Source organism: Ursus americanus, chromosome X, assembly GCF_024610735.1.
Source record: "Ursus americanus isolate L20-20 chromosome X, mUrsAme1.1.p, whole genome shotgun sequence".
NCBI lineage: Eukaryota > Metazoa > Chordata > Mammalia > Carnivora > Ursidae > Ursus > Ursus americanus.
The window spans coordinates 106,841,462-106,858,167 of NC_142164.1; the positions used below are offsets into that span (position 1 = coordinate 106,841,462).

Genomic DNA, 16,706 nt, shown 5'->3' on the forward strand with positions numbered 1-16,706 from the left:
CCTTGTTTACACTTGGGTGCAAAGGCACTGCTGAAGACTATAGATAAAACTGTATTTTGGATGCAGATGGAAAAGAAGGAATTATACTTAGAAATAACATAAAAGGGCACCTGGGTGGCTCAGTCAGTTAAGTGTCCAACTCTTGATTTCTGCTCAGGTCATAATCTTCAGGGTTGTGAGATAGAGCCCTGCATCCTTGGTCTCTGCCCTGGGGCATGGAGCCCACTTAAGATTCTATCTATCCCTCCCTTTGTGTGTCCCCTTGTGTGCACGCGTGTGCGCATACACACACACACACACACACTCTCTCTCTCTCTCTCTCTCTCTCTCTCTCTCTCCTAGAAAAGAAAAGAAAGAAAGAAAGAACATAAAAACAGCTTTAAAGAATCAGTAATTTCCTCAGGTGTGAGAACCCTAGAAAATCTTTAATAACTTTAATCCTTAAAGTTTAAGGATTAAAGTCACAAGATTATAACATTCTCAAGTTGGAAGAGCTCTTAGATAACCACATATTTTATGCATGAAGAAACCACAACTCAAGAGAGGCTTAAGGATTTGCCCACAGTCCTGTGGCAAACTTTCAATTCCATGCTGGCCAAGGTTCTATCAAACTCTTACGGATTGCAGATAAGTACCAGAAAATAGTGACTTTTCCAAAGTCACACTGCTTTTTAGAAATAAATTTACTAGCAAATCATGTTTACCTTATATTCCCTACTGTGTTTATCTAATTTTACGGTTTCTTCCTTCTTTAAATGCCCTATTGAGAGTGTGAATATATTCAAAGGGATTGCTTTTTAGGAGATTATGCAATTTGAAATATTATGTCTGAACAACAGTATGTTAGAAAAGTGAACCATTACCCTCTTAGAATGGTGTATTTAACAAATGGACACTTTCAGAACATGAGAACATGTGGTGTTAATGGAGGACTCTAGCTTTCTCTACTTTTGATTACAAAATTTTATAGAGAAAAATGAGCAAAGGTAAATGTCTAAACATGAATTCTAACAGCATTTCTGTGTAGGAGTATGAGCTTTGGATTCAGACTTGGGTTTGGTTATTTTATCTGCAAACCTAATAGCTCTGTGATCTTGGACAAGTTATTAACTCAGTTTTTTCTTCTCTGCTATACATAATAACACACTTCATGGTTTATTAATGATTAATTGGGATTAAATGAGAGAATATATGTAGCATGGCTAACCCTATATTTTGAACAAAATAATCATTGCATAAGTGATGGCTGTGGTTACTATTTCCTTGAGCCAGTAGTTTTTTACAAGAATATTAATTTCTGAGTGCTTTATTTCTTTATTCACTTTCTTTATCATAATCAGAAAATATGATCTCTACAATTCCTGTTTTGAAGACTTTTGGATTTAGTTTATGGTCTAGACATACTCTTTATAATTTTTCATAGATACTTGAGAAGAACCCATATTCTTTTTACATTATAAAATTCAACATCTACCTAATCTAAAATAAACTACTTCACATGCTTTGTCCTTATTTTGTTTATTATGCTAGCTGATACTGGTGTGCTGAAGTTTCCCCTCCTATTTTGTGTTTGTTCATTTCATGTTGTAGTCCCCAAAACATCTTTTGTGTTTTGTGGTTAGTCTGTGATTAAATGTTTTTAATGACTTGTTCAAAAAAAAACATGTTAATTGTAGAAGATCTGAAAAATAGTAAAACATACACAGAAGGAAAATAAACATTTTTACTCTTACTAAGAAATACCATTATTAAAAGATTTAAATGTGATTAAGAGTCGGGCGTTTAGATTCAGACTTGGGTTTGAATTTAGGCCCTGTTTATTAGCCTTAGGCACAATATTAGACTTTTATTTGTTTGACAAATATTTATTGAGCACCTACTTTGTGCCAGGCATTTTGTTAGGGGCTGAGGATATAGTGCTTAAAAAGATTGACATACCCATCTTGGCTTAATTTCCTCATTTGTAAGTTAGTGATAATGCCTCACAGAGTTGTTAGAAGCATCAAAGGTGATCTATAGTACTTAACACTTGCCTGGTGTGCAGTAATTGCTCAGTAATGATAGCAATTATTATCACTATATGTATTAAGTACTAATTACATTTTAAGTCCAAATCAGATGACCTTTTTAATTGGCTTTAGGTTTTTGCCTCACATTTTATTTTTGGCCTTTGTATTACAAGCTCTTTCTTTTTCTTCATGTTTTTCTAGTCTTAACCTGTTTCGTTTGAGTTTCTCTTTAAAGCAGTAAATAATTGTATGGACTTTTTAACCTTTTAAAAAATATAACCTGTGACTCTTAAAGTTTTTATTATCAAGTATTTCAAACAAGTATAGAATAGCATAGAGAGAATAGTATAATGAACTACCATAGTAAGAGAGAATAATATAGAGAGAATTGTATGATGAACTACCATATTCCCATAACCCAGCCTCAAAGATTGGCAGCTCATGGCCAGTCTTGTTTTATCTCTACTCCCCTCATGCCCCCACACACACATTCTGTCTTCCCCTCCCTGGCTCCAGTGGATTATTTTGAAACTAATCCTAGATGCATATATTCAGATGTAAATATTTCATTTATATTTCTTAAAAGATGAAGACTTTTAAAAACACATAACCACTATAACATCATCCCTCATAAAAATGTCAATAATTCTGTAATAGCACCAAATTCCAGTAAGACACGTTGTTTAAATTAGACACTTGAACTTTACATTTCTTACATTATTTCTTTTGAAATGATTTCTGTCATCTTAAGTTTTTTATTCTTGTGGTTTTTTTTCTTCTGACATATGGATTGTTTTTGTTTGAGGAGGTTATGAAATATTGAAGAAAGAATTATAGAGCTGGAAAGACCTGGGTTTGAGTCCTGCTCTTGCCATTCAGTAACTTTTCTGAGCCTTGGTTTCCTCATCTGTAAAATAGGGGTGATTATACCTACCTCATGTTCTTAGGATTGAATGTGATGCTTTCGTAAAGTAATTTTTACAATCTTTGCCAGTTAATATCTTTTCTAGTGATTTGGACTACAATAAATAGAATATTTGGTTATCATATGGTTTCTCAAAACATTCCAAAATTTATATTGATTAGCCAACTACTAAAAACAGTGGTTTTTAAGTAATCCTTTTAGGAAAGAGAATTGAAAATCTTTTTCTCCCTTCTTCCACTATCTCTTTTATTTGAGTCTCCATTAATTTAGCCTGAGATTACAAATCTTACCTTTAACTTTCTAAGTTTTATATTGTTTATATATTTATATCAACTATTTACTTTTCATTATTGACCCTTTTTCCTTTAGTGGGGTTAATTATTTTATTCATTTGTTTCTAGATAAACTAAGTTGATGTCAGTATACTTCACCAGTTCTTCCCTACCTCAGTATTCTTCTTATTTTGATTCTCTTTCAATGGTCTAGGACATACCTTTGAAAAATTTATGAAAAAAGATACTACCAGGATGGTGAAATTTTATAAGACTTTGCTGATCTAAGAATAATTTCCTGTGACCTTTGTACATGAAAAACTAGGAAAAGGTATACAATTCTTAGATCATAACTTTTCCCTTTCAACTCTCTGTAAGTCATTACTTCATTGTCTTCTGGCATTTTATTGTTACAGAGGAAAAATCTGAGGTCATTCTGATTTTAGTTCCTTTGAAAATAACCTATTTTTTTCTGCTTGTATGCTTGTAGGATTATATCTTTATCCTTGAAATTTAAAAACATTTGCCAGGACATGTCTTGGTGTTGATGATCTCTGTTGAACCTTCTCAGTCTCCAGTCTCAGGTATTTTTTTTTCAGAACTGGAAAGTTTTCTTATACTTTTGATTGATTAAAATGCTCTGTTTTTTTTCTTTAGGAACATCTGTTATTCATAGATTATTTCTATGTCCGTCCTCCATAGTTTTTTAATCTTTTCTTTCATTTTTTTTTTCATTTATTCAAGTTTGTCCTCTGTGGCATGGATTCCGTTTTCTGCAGTGTCGATTCTAATATTTGCTATTCACAATACAGATTTAATTTTGGCTACTGTGTTTTCATTTCTTTATTCTTACCTCAACATACTCCTGTTTCATAAGCAGAATTCCCCTTAGGGGTACACTCCAAAAAACATAAGGTGGATTCAGGCCTAAAATGTATCTATTTTCTGAGGCCACAACCACAGGACCATACAGGAAAAAAAAAGCTTCTGAAAGGGTCCTCTAAAACTTAAAAACATAGAACCAGAGGTCATTTCTACCCTAGTCTAGAAAATAGAACAGTCTTGAGTACCAGCAGGTCTTCAGTTGCTTAAGGAATAGCAAAGCAACCCATAAGGGGAACTTAACTAGAAATAATGGATTTTTCCAATTATATTGATTGCATTTTTTCCTCATTATAAAAATAATAGGTGATAAATGCATACAATTTTGAAAATACAGTACAAGAAGAAAATCCTATGACCCAGGTAACTACGGATAAGATTTTATATGTTTTGCCAGTTACATACACACAGGTTGGGGGGGCACAAAATTGGGGTCATGCTATTTAGTTTTGTATCCTTTTTAATTTAATATATTACAAGCATATTTTTGCATCATTAATTTTTTGAGGCCCTTATTTTAACCATTGCATAGTATTCCTACATATGAGTAGATGTGTTATGATTTATTTAACCAGTCCCCTGTTGGTCATTTAGATTGTTTTCTATTTTTCAGTATAATGAGTATGATGAATATCACTGTACATAAGTCTTTATGCACATCTCTGATATTTCCTTAGGATAAATGAGGAGCTGATTCTTAATCCTGTCATATTGGTAAGGATTATATACATTCCTTATTAAGAATATAAAATGCTTGTTTCTTATTGTTTCAGTGTGATTGCATAGAAGATTCTTTGGATTCTGAACAATTTGATGGTATCTAAACTGAAATTCAAGAGAGGTTTCTCATGCCTCATCCTCAGCACCTTCATGAGACTCCTATTGCATATGCTTTGGGCAGGAGAACCACTGCTGATTTCAGGGAGTTTGGAAGGCAAATATACTTGTGGGAACTTGAGGGTGGTTAAAAAAAAAATATGGTCCTTGTTCATTCCTACAACCTGGTCTCCAAATTAGTACACCAGGTCTCTGGACCCTTTCTTTTTCTCTTCCCTTCCTGTTTTTTCAGGCTCTTATTCTTTGTGAGGAATTCTTTTCTCCCAGCGTTCATATGTATATTTCATTTCTACATAGGAGGATGTCAGTAGATGATACTTCCTAGTAATCTCAAGGTAGCATATCGTCAATCACAGATGATTTTTTTAGTTCTAGTATACTTGTACATGATGATCTCCTGCTGGACTCAAAGCATTTTTTTAAACGTATTTTATATTTTCTTAAAAGGTATCAGACAGCAACCTGGAAATGTGCATTGTTGTAACATACCATTACAACAAAACAATCTGTTTAATAAAGTTGCTTAAAATGAAATTTTTATTTAGTAAAATATTCTTATTTTTGACATTTGAGAATTTTCCTTAAAATACTTGGGAATACTCTAGAAGTCCTGAAACCTTGGCTCAGAATCACTGGTTTGAATTGTTCATCCTTTTTAAACCAGAAAGATGATCTTAAGTGATAATTTCATACCACAACCTTAGAAGTTATTTTGAAAACAATTCCTGCTGAAATGCAAGCTAACAGTCTCCTTTGTCCGATCTGTTCTGATGAGACCCATATTGTACGTTATTCTTATTTTTGACTTTTACACATTTCACACTAACAGAGTAAAGCATGATTAGCATTTCCTAACCTTTTCCAGTATTTCACATAATATTTGCATATGTACAATCTGCCAAGCTCTGCAGTTTTTTGGCTGGAAGGCATAATGGTGGGATGAGAGAGGATAAATACATTTGCCTCACTTTGAAACTATTCCTTTTTGTCTGTACTCATTCTTTGGCCACATTGTATAAAAATATACTACACGTATGAATGATCTCTTCACCCTACTTGGTGGGAAATTGGTTGTATTAAGTAGCAAAACAAGTATTTCAGCACTCTCCTGTACTTCTTCATTGCATTATGTCTTTAGAAGTTAACTGTAGAAATGTATATATTACACAATTCAGGCAAAAGAGAGGGGACAGGAAGTAGCATTTACTGAGCATCTACTGTCCCTTGGTGGATACATTTAAGTACAACATCCCTGTGAGGTAGATATTATCTGCATCTTACAGATGAAGAAACTGAGGCTCAAAATGTTGAGTAACTTACCCAAGGCCAGGTAACTATAGCAGTAAGTGACAGAGCTGGGGTTTAAACCTGGTACTAGTGAGATGCATACCACATGTTTTTTTCCATCTGTTTCTTAAAATTAAAGAAATAAGTTTTCTTATTTATTAGATACTATTCCTTGAACTTTTGGAACTATAGAAATTGCAATATCAAGTCAGACTGGCCCATGTAACCTAATCTCTAGTGAAGCCAAGGGTCGTTTTTCAAAAAGGAAACTTACTAGCTACATGAGTAATTATGCTCATTTCTAATAGGTAATATTTGAATCCTTGTTTTGATGAAATGATACAAAAGGTTCGTTGAAGTAAAAGTGCTTTTTACAATAGATCTTTTTAAAGCTTCACCAATATGTAGGATAATGTTGGCTTTTATATTTCCTTCCTTAAAATTAAATTGTTCAAAATTTTCAATCTCTCCTAAACTCAGAAAGGAAGTAGACATTTTTGCAAAAAGTAGAGCATAAACTATCTTTCGATCATGTTTCACTTAATTTTTTTTTCAGATTGCTGTTAATTGGCTGGGTGAGTTGTTTAGGAAAGAAATGTAAGATTTATGGATTACATGAAGATGAAAGTAGCAAAGAGGCTGAGTAGCAGATTCAGAATCCTTTTTGTAGAGGCTGTAGCAATCCCATAGGGGATCAGAACTAGGAAAAGATGAATCAAAACCTTAAAATTTAAGGCTTTATTCATGATACTAACTGTACCAACAATTATACAAGGCTTAGTTGCAGTATAAAGAGGACAAGGATTTAATCAACAGAAAACTTAGTATGACTCAGCAGTGTGTTTTGGGCATTTCAAAAATAATGCGTATGTGAACTGCATTAGTAAAAGTTTATTATCTAGGACAAGGGAGGTGATATGCTCTTTACTCTGCATTGGTCGTATCAAGATTGGAATGTTAATTGAATGCAGTTCTGTATACTCCCCTTTAAGATGAATTGGGTGCATGCTCAGAGAAGAAGATGGCCTCATCTATCTGAAAGGAATGTTTAAAGGAACTTGAGTTGCCTAGTGAAGAACAGACTCAGGATGGTTTACAGTCATAGGTGTAGATTTACTTCCTGTTATTTTGCAGATAGAGTACAGGCAAGTTAGTCATCATATATTAGTAATCCTATTAAAGGGAATTTGTAGCTGAGGACAATTACTATATAATGAAGAGTTTTATCTGGTGAGGTAGTACATTCTTGTCCTGATAGTGTTCAAATCTAGGTGAGAATGGCAAAGAAAGAATTGAAGCATATGACGTTTATTTGGAACAAAAGGCTTTCAGGATCCCTTACCAATCTTAAACGTTTTGATTCCAAAATTAAAAGGACTTCATGGAGTATTATTTTATCCTCATGAAGCTACCTTATCTTAATAATAGTAATTTGCATTGGTACAGCCCTTTATGATTTATAAAGTAGTTTCTTTTAAGTTATCTCAGTTTTTAGTCTTAACACTAACCCTTTGGGTAGACAGGGCAAATAGCCTCATTTTGAACAAATAAGGTAATAGGCTAGGAGACAGTCTGAACTGCCCAAAATAATAAAGCTTAGAAGGCAGACCTAGGACTCTATCTGTGGTCTACCATTTCAAGTTTAGTGCTGTTTCTACTATGCCAGTTGGCCTTAAAAGTAAGTTCTAAGTCGTGACTCTTGCTTTGTATTACATTGAAAATTGCAAGGAGCAGATGGTTCTCAAATTATATTCCCATGGAAAGTGTAATTGTAGCTCAGTTAGATCAAGGGTTCTAAAAGTCAAATAATCGGGAGCCATTCAGCAGATCTGTGTTATAGGAGGAGAACTCTGTGTACAATTAATGAGAAAATCTAGTTTGTGCTACTAGGCGAATGATGTTACCATTCACTAAGATAGCAAATATAGGAGAAGTAGCAGATTGGTGAGCCATAAAAGGGCCGACTGAATTTTGGATGTAATTAAAATGGCTACCATTGATTGTGTACTAAGTGTCATTCACTGTGCTTAGAGTTTTATATCACTTTTCTCACTTAGTCTTTACAACAACTCTCTGAAGATGAGACTTTTTAATCTCTACTTCCCATACGAAGAAACTATAGCTTAGTTTAAATAACTTGTCCAAGGCTTCATGATTAGTTTAAGAGCAGAAATTTGAGTCTAAGTGTCTGACTCCAAAACTAGTGTTCTTAAGAGCTAGTTTAAGGTTTTGTCTGTGATGTTTGGATAAAAATGTTCAGTATTCAGTTGAATAAATGGTTGTGGCTTTTGGGAGAAAGATGTCTCCTGGAGTTATTTGAGTCCTTATCATAGAAGTGAGCAATACTATAGCCTCTAAAAGTGTCTTAGGATAATAAAGATTTTATACCTGCCTCCCATTTTCTCCATTGTAGCACCATTTCTGTGCTTTGTAATAATGTATAGGCATTCCCTGACCTAGGAACATACTCTCTTGAGTGTTTGAAAATGAAAGGTACTCTCTTTACAAGTCAGTAGACCTGTGAGATTCTCTAGGATGGATCTGTAGGTTGGGGGCCATGTTTTATTAACCATTCATCTACAGCTTGGCGCCTAGAACATAGCATGAATGAAATGCAATGGGTGGATGAATGGATGGATAAATAGGGATTCGGAGAGTAGATTCAGAGCAAATTCAGAGCAACTGCCTCATGTGGGATGTAGGGTAATGGGTGGGCTGCCTTTTATTTCCTAATTGATAATGCTCCAAAGATGGTTACCTTAGATCCTTCTACATTTGTTGAATTGACAAGTGGTCAGGGGCATTTATTCCTTTTTCCATTGAAGTTAACAGAGAAGACCCTGTGTTCCTGACTTCTCGTTTGGTTTTGTTTTGTTATTAATTACACAAATAATACATACTCATTGTAGACACATTAGAAAATACAAATATGCAAAAACAAACATATTTTAAATTGTCTAAAATTCTACCACCCAGAAATAGCCACTGTTAACATTTTGGTGTATATCCTTCCAGAGTTTTTCCCATACAAATATATACATTGAAATATGTATATATTTATTTAAAATGGGATCATTACAATCCATTTTTTTGTAAACTGCTTTTTCACTTATTACATGTGACTGTCTTTCCATGTCAATAAATTTACATCTTTATTATCATTTTTAATGACTGTATAGTATTCCATTATATGGATGTACCATCATATATTTAACTAGTTCTCTATTGTTAAGAATTTAGGTTTCCAATTTGGAGTTCTTTTTGGAAAAAGTTATGGTGAGCATTCTTGTATGTACATCTTTGCACACTTGTTTTAATACAGACTTAGATTACCTTCCTGAAAGGTTGTGCTGATTTGTACTTTCTCCAGCAGTATACTCTGAGTGCTCTTTTCCCCATACTCATATTAGTGCTCGGTGTTATTTTTTCTGTTAATCATTACCAGTTTGAAAGGCAAAGGTATCTTTCGGTTAAATGCATTTATTTGATTAGTACTAAGGCTGAACTCTTTTTTCCCTTATTGCTCATTTCTGTTGAGGTTCATCATTTGTTCTTACAGGTTTGTAAAACAAATTTCTTTATGTATTGAGGATACCAATCCTTTGTCATATGTTGCTTTCTTTGTAATCAATTTGTCTTTTATCTTTTTTGTGTATGACAGATGACATTTTAAACTTTTATTGATTCAAATGTCATTTTTTCCTTTATGATTTCCACCCTCCTTACCCCATAAGTATTATTTACCTATAGTTTCTTCTAATACTTGTATAATTTTATTTTTGACATTTAAATGTTTTATGCATCTGGAATCGATTTTGATATGGAGATCTAGCTTACTTTTCCCGCAAAATAATCAGTTGCCCTGATTAATCAATGAAGTTGGAATTTAGAATGTGTTTTGCCAAAGAAAGCATTGTAAATGATAATTCAGTGAGGTTTAAATAACACCATTTGTAATGCATTTAACTATTAAAATAACCTCAAGGGCTCACCTGGAAAGGTAATCATCATTTATTATATCATTTCCATGGAAAATGTTTTTATAGTTAACTTTCAAAGCACAACCTGTTGCATATTGGCAACTACATACTTACATGGTGGTTTGGTACTTCATTAGAACCCTATAGGGGTGAAAATATTCCAATATGATTTTGTTTTGTCTGCCTTCATTTAACTTTAACTGATGTGAGATCTGTGTTTGGTAACTTTCTACTTGCTGTGCTTTTCACAGAATGGACAGCAAATTATGGATGAACCTATGGGAGAGGAGGAGATTAATCCACAAACTGTAAGTAAAATATTGTAACATAAGGAATATAGATAAATCAGATACCATAAAATTTAAGGAGTCTTATTTTTAAACTGAGCAAAGTAATGATCTTAGGTTATTAGAAACTTGCTGATGCTTTCACATTAATTTTACCAAAATATAGTCTTAAACATGCTAGTGCCATTTTTAAAACTGTTTAATTTAAGGACTGGTTTAAAGAGAATGACAAAACAAATTGCTTTATGTTGTTGAAAGTGTTTCATTAGTACCTTAAAGCTTATTTTTTTTTAAGATTTTATTATTTATTTGAGAGAGAGCATGAGCAGGGAGAAGGGGAGGGATAGGGACAAGCAGACGCCCTGCTGAGCAGTGAGCCCCATTAGGGGCTTGATCACAGGACCCTGGGATCACGACCTGAGCCAAAGGCAGATGCTTAACCAACTGAGCCACCCAGGTGCCCCCTTAAAGCTTATTTAAAAAAAAAATCAAACTACCCATAGATTTATTAGAGACAATAGAAGTATTTGACATAGAAGATGAACGTTCACCATTTCCTCATGTTGTTTTTTTATTCACTTCTAAGTCTCCAGCACCTAGACCAGTGACTGGTACGTAATAGACACTCATTAAATATTACATAAATGAATTAATAAATTTTCTTACCTTTAAGATAGCCATTGTTAGCAGCACAGTTAGTATCTTCATTTTATTCTGTACGTAAGATAGTTATTACTGATATTTACAAAATATATATATTCTCCAACTTGCTCTTTTCACTTAAGTCCGGAACATCTTTTTATGACAGTACATGTAGATCTTCTTTTTAAATTGTTGCATGAGGGGCGCCTGGGTGGCTCAGTCGTTAAGCGTCTGCCTTCGGCTCAGGGCGTGATCCCAGAATCCTGGGATCGAGCCCCACATCAGGCTCCTCTGCTGGGAGCCTGCTTCTTCCTCTCCCACACCCCCTGCCTGTGTTCCCTCTCTCGCTGGCTGTCTCTCTCTGTGTTAAATAAATAAATAAAATCTTTAAAAAATAAAAAAATAAAAAATAAATTGTTGCATGATACTCTGTTTTTTTGAGATTTTATTTATTTCAGACAGAGCAGGGGTGGGGGTGGGGAGGAACAGAGGGAGAGGGACAAGCAGACTCCATGCTGAGCAGGGAGCCCCACATGGGGCTCGATATCAGGACCCTGAGGTCATGACTTGAGCTGAAACCAAGAGTTGGACACTTAAACAACTGAGCCATCCAGGCACCCCTGTTGCATGATACTCTGTATTTTATGAATGCCCTACACGTAATGTAATTTTCCCCCTATTTATTTTTGTGAACTTGTGTTTCAGTAAGATATAGTCTTAGAGAACGATATGTTAGAACAAAGGGTATGAACATTTAAATCTCAATAGACATAGGAGTCCCTGGCTGGCTCAGTCAGAAGAGCATGCGACTCTTAATCTCAGGATCATGAGTTCGAGCCCCACGCTGGGTGTAGAGATTACTTAAATAAATTTTTTTTAAAGATTTTATTTATTTATTTGACAGAGAGAGTGAGAGAACACAAGCAGGGAGAGCAGTAGAGGGAGAGGGAGAAGCAGGCTCCCCGCTGAGCAGGGAGCCCGAAGTGGGGCTCGATCCCAGGACCCCAGGATCATGATCCGAGCCAAAGGCAGACACTTAACCAACTGAGCCACCCAGGCACCCCATAAATAAATATTTTTTTAAAAACTAAATAAATCCCAATAGACAGTCCCAGATTGCTGTCCGAACCAAAAAGATTGTAAAAATGTTACTGTATGAGAGTACCTGTTCAACCATACCCTATACAACACTGGATATTATTAGAAATTATTTTTCATTCAAGACACTCTAAATAAATAATACTTTCTCATTTCAGTTTGCATCTCATTTGATTATTAGTGAAGTTGGGTATCCATGTATTACTGGCCTTTGTGTTTTTGGTTGCTTATCTCCTTATGGTCTATGTGATCATATATATTCTGGACATTAACTCCACATCCTTAATGTATCTTGCAAATATTTTCTCATTTTTTTAACATCGATTATGTTGTCTTTCATTGTATGTATACAGAAGTTTTCATTTTTGAGTGATTAGATCTGGCTTCGGGGTTTTGTGTGTTGGTTAGAAGATCCTTCCCTGCACCAAGGTTCTAAAAATAACCTCTTATATTTTCTTCTGCCACCTCTGTGGTTTTGTGTTTTACATTTAGATCTGTGGTCTACTTGGAATCGTAGTACCCATTATGACATAGAAATCTAACTTTTCTTTTCAAATAGTCTATTGTCCTAATCTCTACTTACTGAACAAATGAAACCTATTAAACTTATTTTGATTCTCTTTTATCATATATAAAATTGCTATAGTCTCCTTGTATTAGTTTCCTAGAGCTGCTGTAACAATATACCACAAACTGGGTGGCTTAAAATAACAGAAATTTATTCTCTCACATTTGGGAGGACACAATATGTGTGTCGACAGAGCCATGCTCTTTGAAGGCTCTGGGAGGGGATCTGTCCTTGCTTTTTCCAGCTTCTGGTGGCTGCCAGCAGTCCTTGGCATTCCTTGGCTGCATCACTCCATTCTTTACCTTCATTGTCACGTGGGTTTTTCCCTACGTGTCTCCGTGTCCAAATTTCCTTCTTCACATAAGGATACCAGTCATTGGATTAGGGCCCACCTTACTCCAGTATGACCTCATCTTAACATTATTGAACCTACAAGGACGCTGTGTTCAAAAAAGATCACATTCCCAGGTACTGGGTTTAGAAATTGAACATACCTTTTTGGGAGACACAGTTCAACGCATAGCATCCCTGAATGTCTTGACTTCACATGCATTTTCAGATACTGTACATTTATTATATGTTTTTTATATGTGGCAAGGCAAGCCCTCCCACCGTTTTCCTTTTCAAAATTGTGGTCTTATGCATCTTCCAGATGAACTTAATTTATCCAGTACTCCTGAAAAAGTTATTGGGATTAAATATGCTAATTAACATGAAGAAAATTATTTTAATGTTGAGTCTTCACATCCCCAAAACATTTATTCTGATATTCTTCTTTATCCTTTATCAAAATTTTATGGTTTCTTACATATAGTTTTGTACATTAATTTATTAAGGTAATTCATGGGTATTTTATAGTTTTTGTTATATTGCAGTGGGATTTCTTCTCTGCTGTCTTCCATCTGGTTATTGCTAATACATAAAAATGTTAAGTGTTGGAGCACCTGGGTGGCTCACTCGGTTAAGCATCTGCCTTTGGCTCAGGTCATAATCCCAGGGTCCTGGGGTCAAGCACCCACATAGGTCTCCCTGCTCAGCGGGGAGTCTACTTCTCCTCTCTTCTCCTCTCCCTCTGCCCCTCCCCCTGCTTGTGCTCTCTCTCTCTCTCTGTTTCTGTCTCTCTCAAATAAAGATCAAATAAATAATCTTTAAAAAATGTTAAATGTTTCTATATGCTTTTTAAGGTATTTGAAAAGTTTTCAGAAATCAAATTGTCATGAACGTTTTGTCAGTTATGGAACAGTGAGATCATTATACTCTTCTTAAAATCCTTCAGTTGTTTTGTGCTTCCTTCAGATGAAGTACAAACACTGCCGTGTGACCTATCAGGCCCTAATAAGGACTTTGTGTACTTCTCTCTATCATCCCCAGCCGCACTCCTCTACCTTCTCCTCAAAGTGCAGTCACTCCAGTGTATCAGGTTTTCTTTTGTTCCTGGGCCTTCATAGGTGATACTCCCTCTCTCAGAATTTTTTTCCCCTAGCACCCCTTCCAGTTAACTCCCAATTATCCTTCAGGTCCAAGTTTGATATCACTTCAACCGAGACATCTTCCTGACACAACCACCAGTTCCATTTCCGCCTTGAGTTAAGTGTTTTTCATTTGTGCTGCTGTAGCAGCCTATGAGTACCCTAAATGGGAATACCACATTAGATTCCATTACTTATTTACTTATTCCCTACTAAACTGTGAGCTTGACCATGTCTGACTTATTCCTTGTTTTATATCCAGTATCCAGTAGGTGTTCAATAAGTGCTTGTTAATTAAATGAGTGCATAAATTAACTGTTGGCTAGCACAGGAGCCCAGGCATGGAACCTGTGCCTGAGGTTACCTTCACATTTAGTCTAGCTTTCTGTACCTCCCAGGCCATTTGAGGCATTCTATTTCATTCATCTGGAGTATATATTTATTAGCTTTTAAGCAAACATAAAAAACAGAAAGCATCAATACTGATTTTTCTGCTGCCAGTTACCTGTTTTTCTTAGGTAACAATTTCTTTGGAAGGAAAATCTTCAAATTTCTTATTCTCTCTGTAATCTAAAAACATTTTCCATTGTGATATTATATGGCTCATACTTTCCCTCAGAGTACTCACGGCATTAGTAACCATACATCTGGAAGAAAATTGCATTTTATAACCAGGTTGAAAAGGTACAGGATGGGGTTGTGATATAGAGCCCTACACTGAGCTCCATACTAGGCGCTCTACCCCACCCTCTTCCCTTCCCGCCCCTGAATGAGTGTGCTCACACTCTCTCTCAAAAAAAGAAAGAAAAGAAAAGGTTCAGGACTATGGTATTACTAGCAGTGTGGGTGAAGTTGTTGAGCAGATCATTCCAGATTATAGGAATTAGGATTGAGTATAAAAAGCCTAGTATTTACTCTTTCATTGATGGTATTAATTGTCAAAATATGTATTAGCCTTATACTTTTAAATTGTATTTGTCTTTAATGTACAACTAAAAGTTTTCATTTTGTCAGTTACTGATAATTTAAATAACAAAAGTTGAGATGTTCCATTAGTTATCTGTTTGATGCATATCAAATTACCCCAGGCTTAGTAGCTTAAAACAACATACATTTCTTTTTTTTTTTTAAAGATTTTATTTATTTATTTGACAGAGATAGAGACAGCCAGCGAGAGAGGGAACACAAGCAGGGGGAGTGGGAGAGGAAGAAGCAGGCTCATAGCGGAGGAGCCTGATGTGGGGCTCGATCCCGTAACGCCGGGATCACGCCCTGAGCCGAAGGCAGACGCTTTAACCGCTGTGCCACCCAGGCGCCCCTAAAACAACATACATTTCTTATCTCACAGTTTCTGTGGGTCATTAATCTGGGCACGGCTTAACTGGATCCTTTGGTTCAGGGTCTCTTACAGACTGCAGTGAAGGAGTTGGCCAGGGCTACGTTCTTATCTGAACCTTGACAGGAAAAAGGTTCTTCTTCCAAGCTCACGTTAGCCCAGATTCTTGGCCCATAGAAACTGTAAGATGATAATTGTATGTATGGAGCTTGTCAACTGGCAGGCTTTCTTATAGGTTGATTGGCCCCTTTTTAATGGGCTAGAACACAGAGTATGATGAATAGCCAGTTTGGACCACAAGACGGTAGGATGGTTGGAGAATAACAAGGAAGAAGAAACCTGAGTCCTTTATTGACCTAATGATCTTGTGATACCTTTTTACCCTAATTTACCCTCTTACCTATGGACTGCTGCATGAGAGAAAAATAGGCACTTAACTTGTTTGAGCCATTGCATTTTGGGGTCTTTTTGGTACAGCATCTTAGTCTGAACTCTGACTACAGCTAATCATTAATTAATGAAGTGCTTAATGAATTTCTATTAGGTGCCAAGAGTTCTGCTAGGTTGTTGGAGACACAAAAGCATATGAGGGAAACTTGCAGTCTTCAAATGGCAAAATAAGTTGTTTTTGTCTTCTTTTCTGGTAAATAATCACCTAGAACATCAAGGAAAATAAGAAACAGAAATGTGGTCTTTAAATTAGAAGACTTCTGTAATTTGAACCACGACATATAAATATGAAAAGTAGATAAAAGAGTCATAACAAGAGGAAGTTAAAGGACCTAAGTGCTTTTAGAGGGGTATAGCAGCAGGAAGCATGCCTTATTTATTGCCCTCACAGTTCCAGAAGAGCTCAAGAGTGAGGTTGCCAGGTACCATGGAAAGTGGAGGAATAGCACGGGGCTGAGAACAGAGATTGGTTGAATGTCATTATAAACAGCCTCCACTCACTCCTCTCTCCTATCCCTGGAAGAGACAGAAGGTATTTTATAGAGAAAAATGAATCAGAATGGCTCCAGACTTGGGAAACCCTAGGTATAGTAGGAAGTGGGGTGAGGCACTGGGCTAGAAACAGGGAGATCAAGTGAAAGCCTACTACTAGATGGTGTTATCA

At 35.6% G+C, this 16,706-nt stretch overlaps 1 protein-coding gene across 5 annotated transcripts in view; it reads left to right on the top strand.

The window, feature by feature from the left end:
• RPS6KA3 (ribosomal protein S6 kinase A3) overlaps nt 1–16,706 on the top strand; it is a 111,562-nt gene that overhangs the window by 19,896 nt on the left and 74,960 nt on the right. For 2 of the 5 annotated variants that reach the window (XM_045801290.2, XM_045801291.2), the window contains one exon: nt 10,444–10,500. In XM_045801290.2, the coding sequence (XP_045657246.1) occupies nt 10,444–10,500 (57 nt within the window). Of the gene's footprint in view, nt 1–3,696; nt 3,791–4,701; nt 4,803–9,469; nt 9,489–10,443; nt 10,501–16,706 lie in introns of those variants that run through there. The other 3 variants (XM_087859583.1, XM_087859584.1, XM_045801285.2) reach the window with 3 other exon arrangements.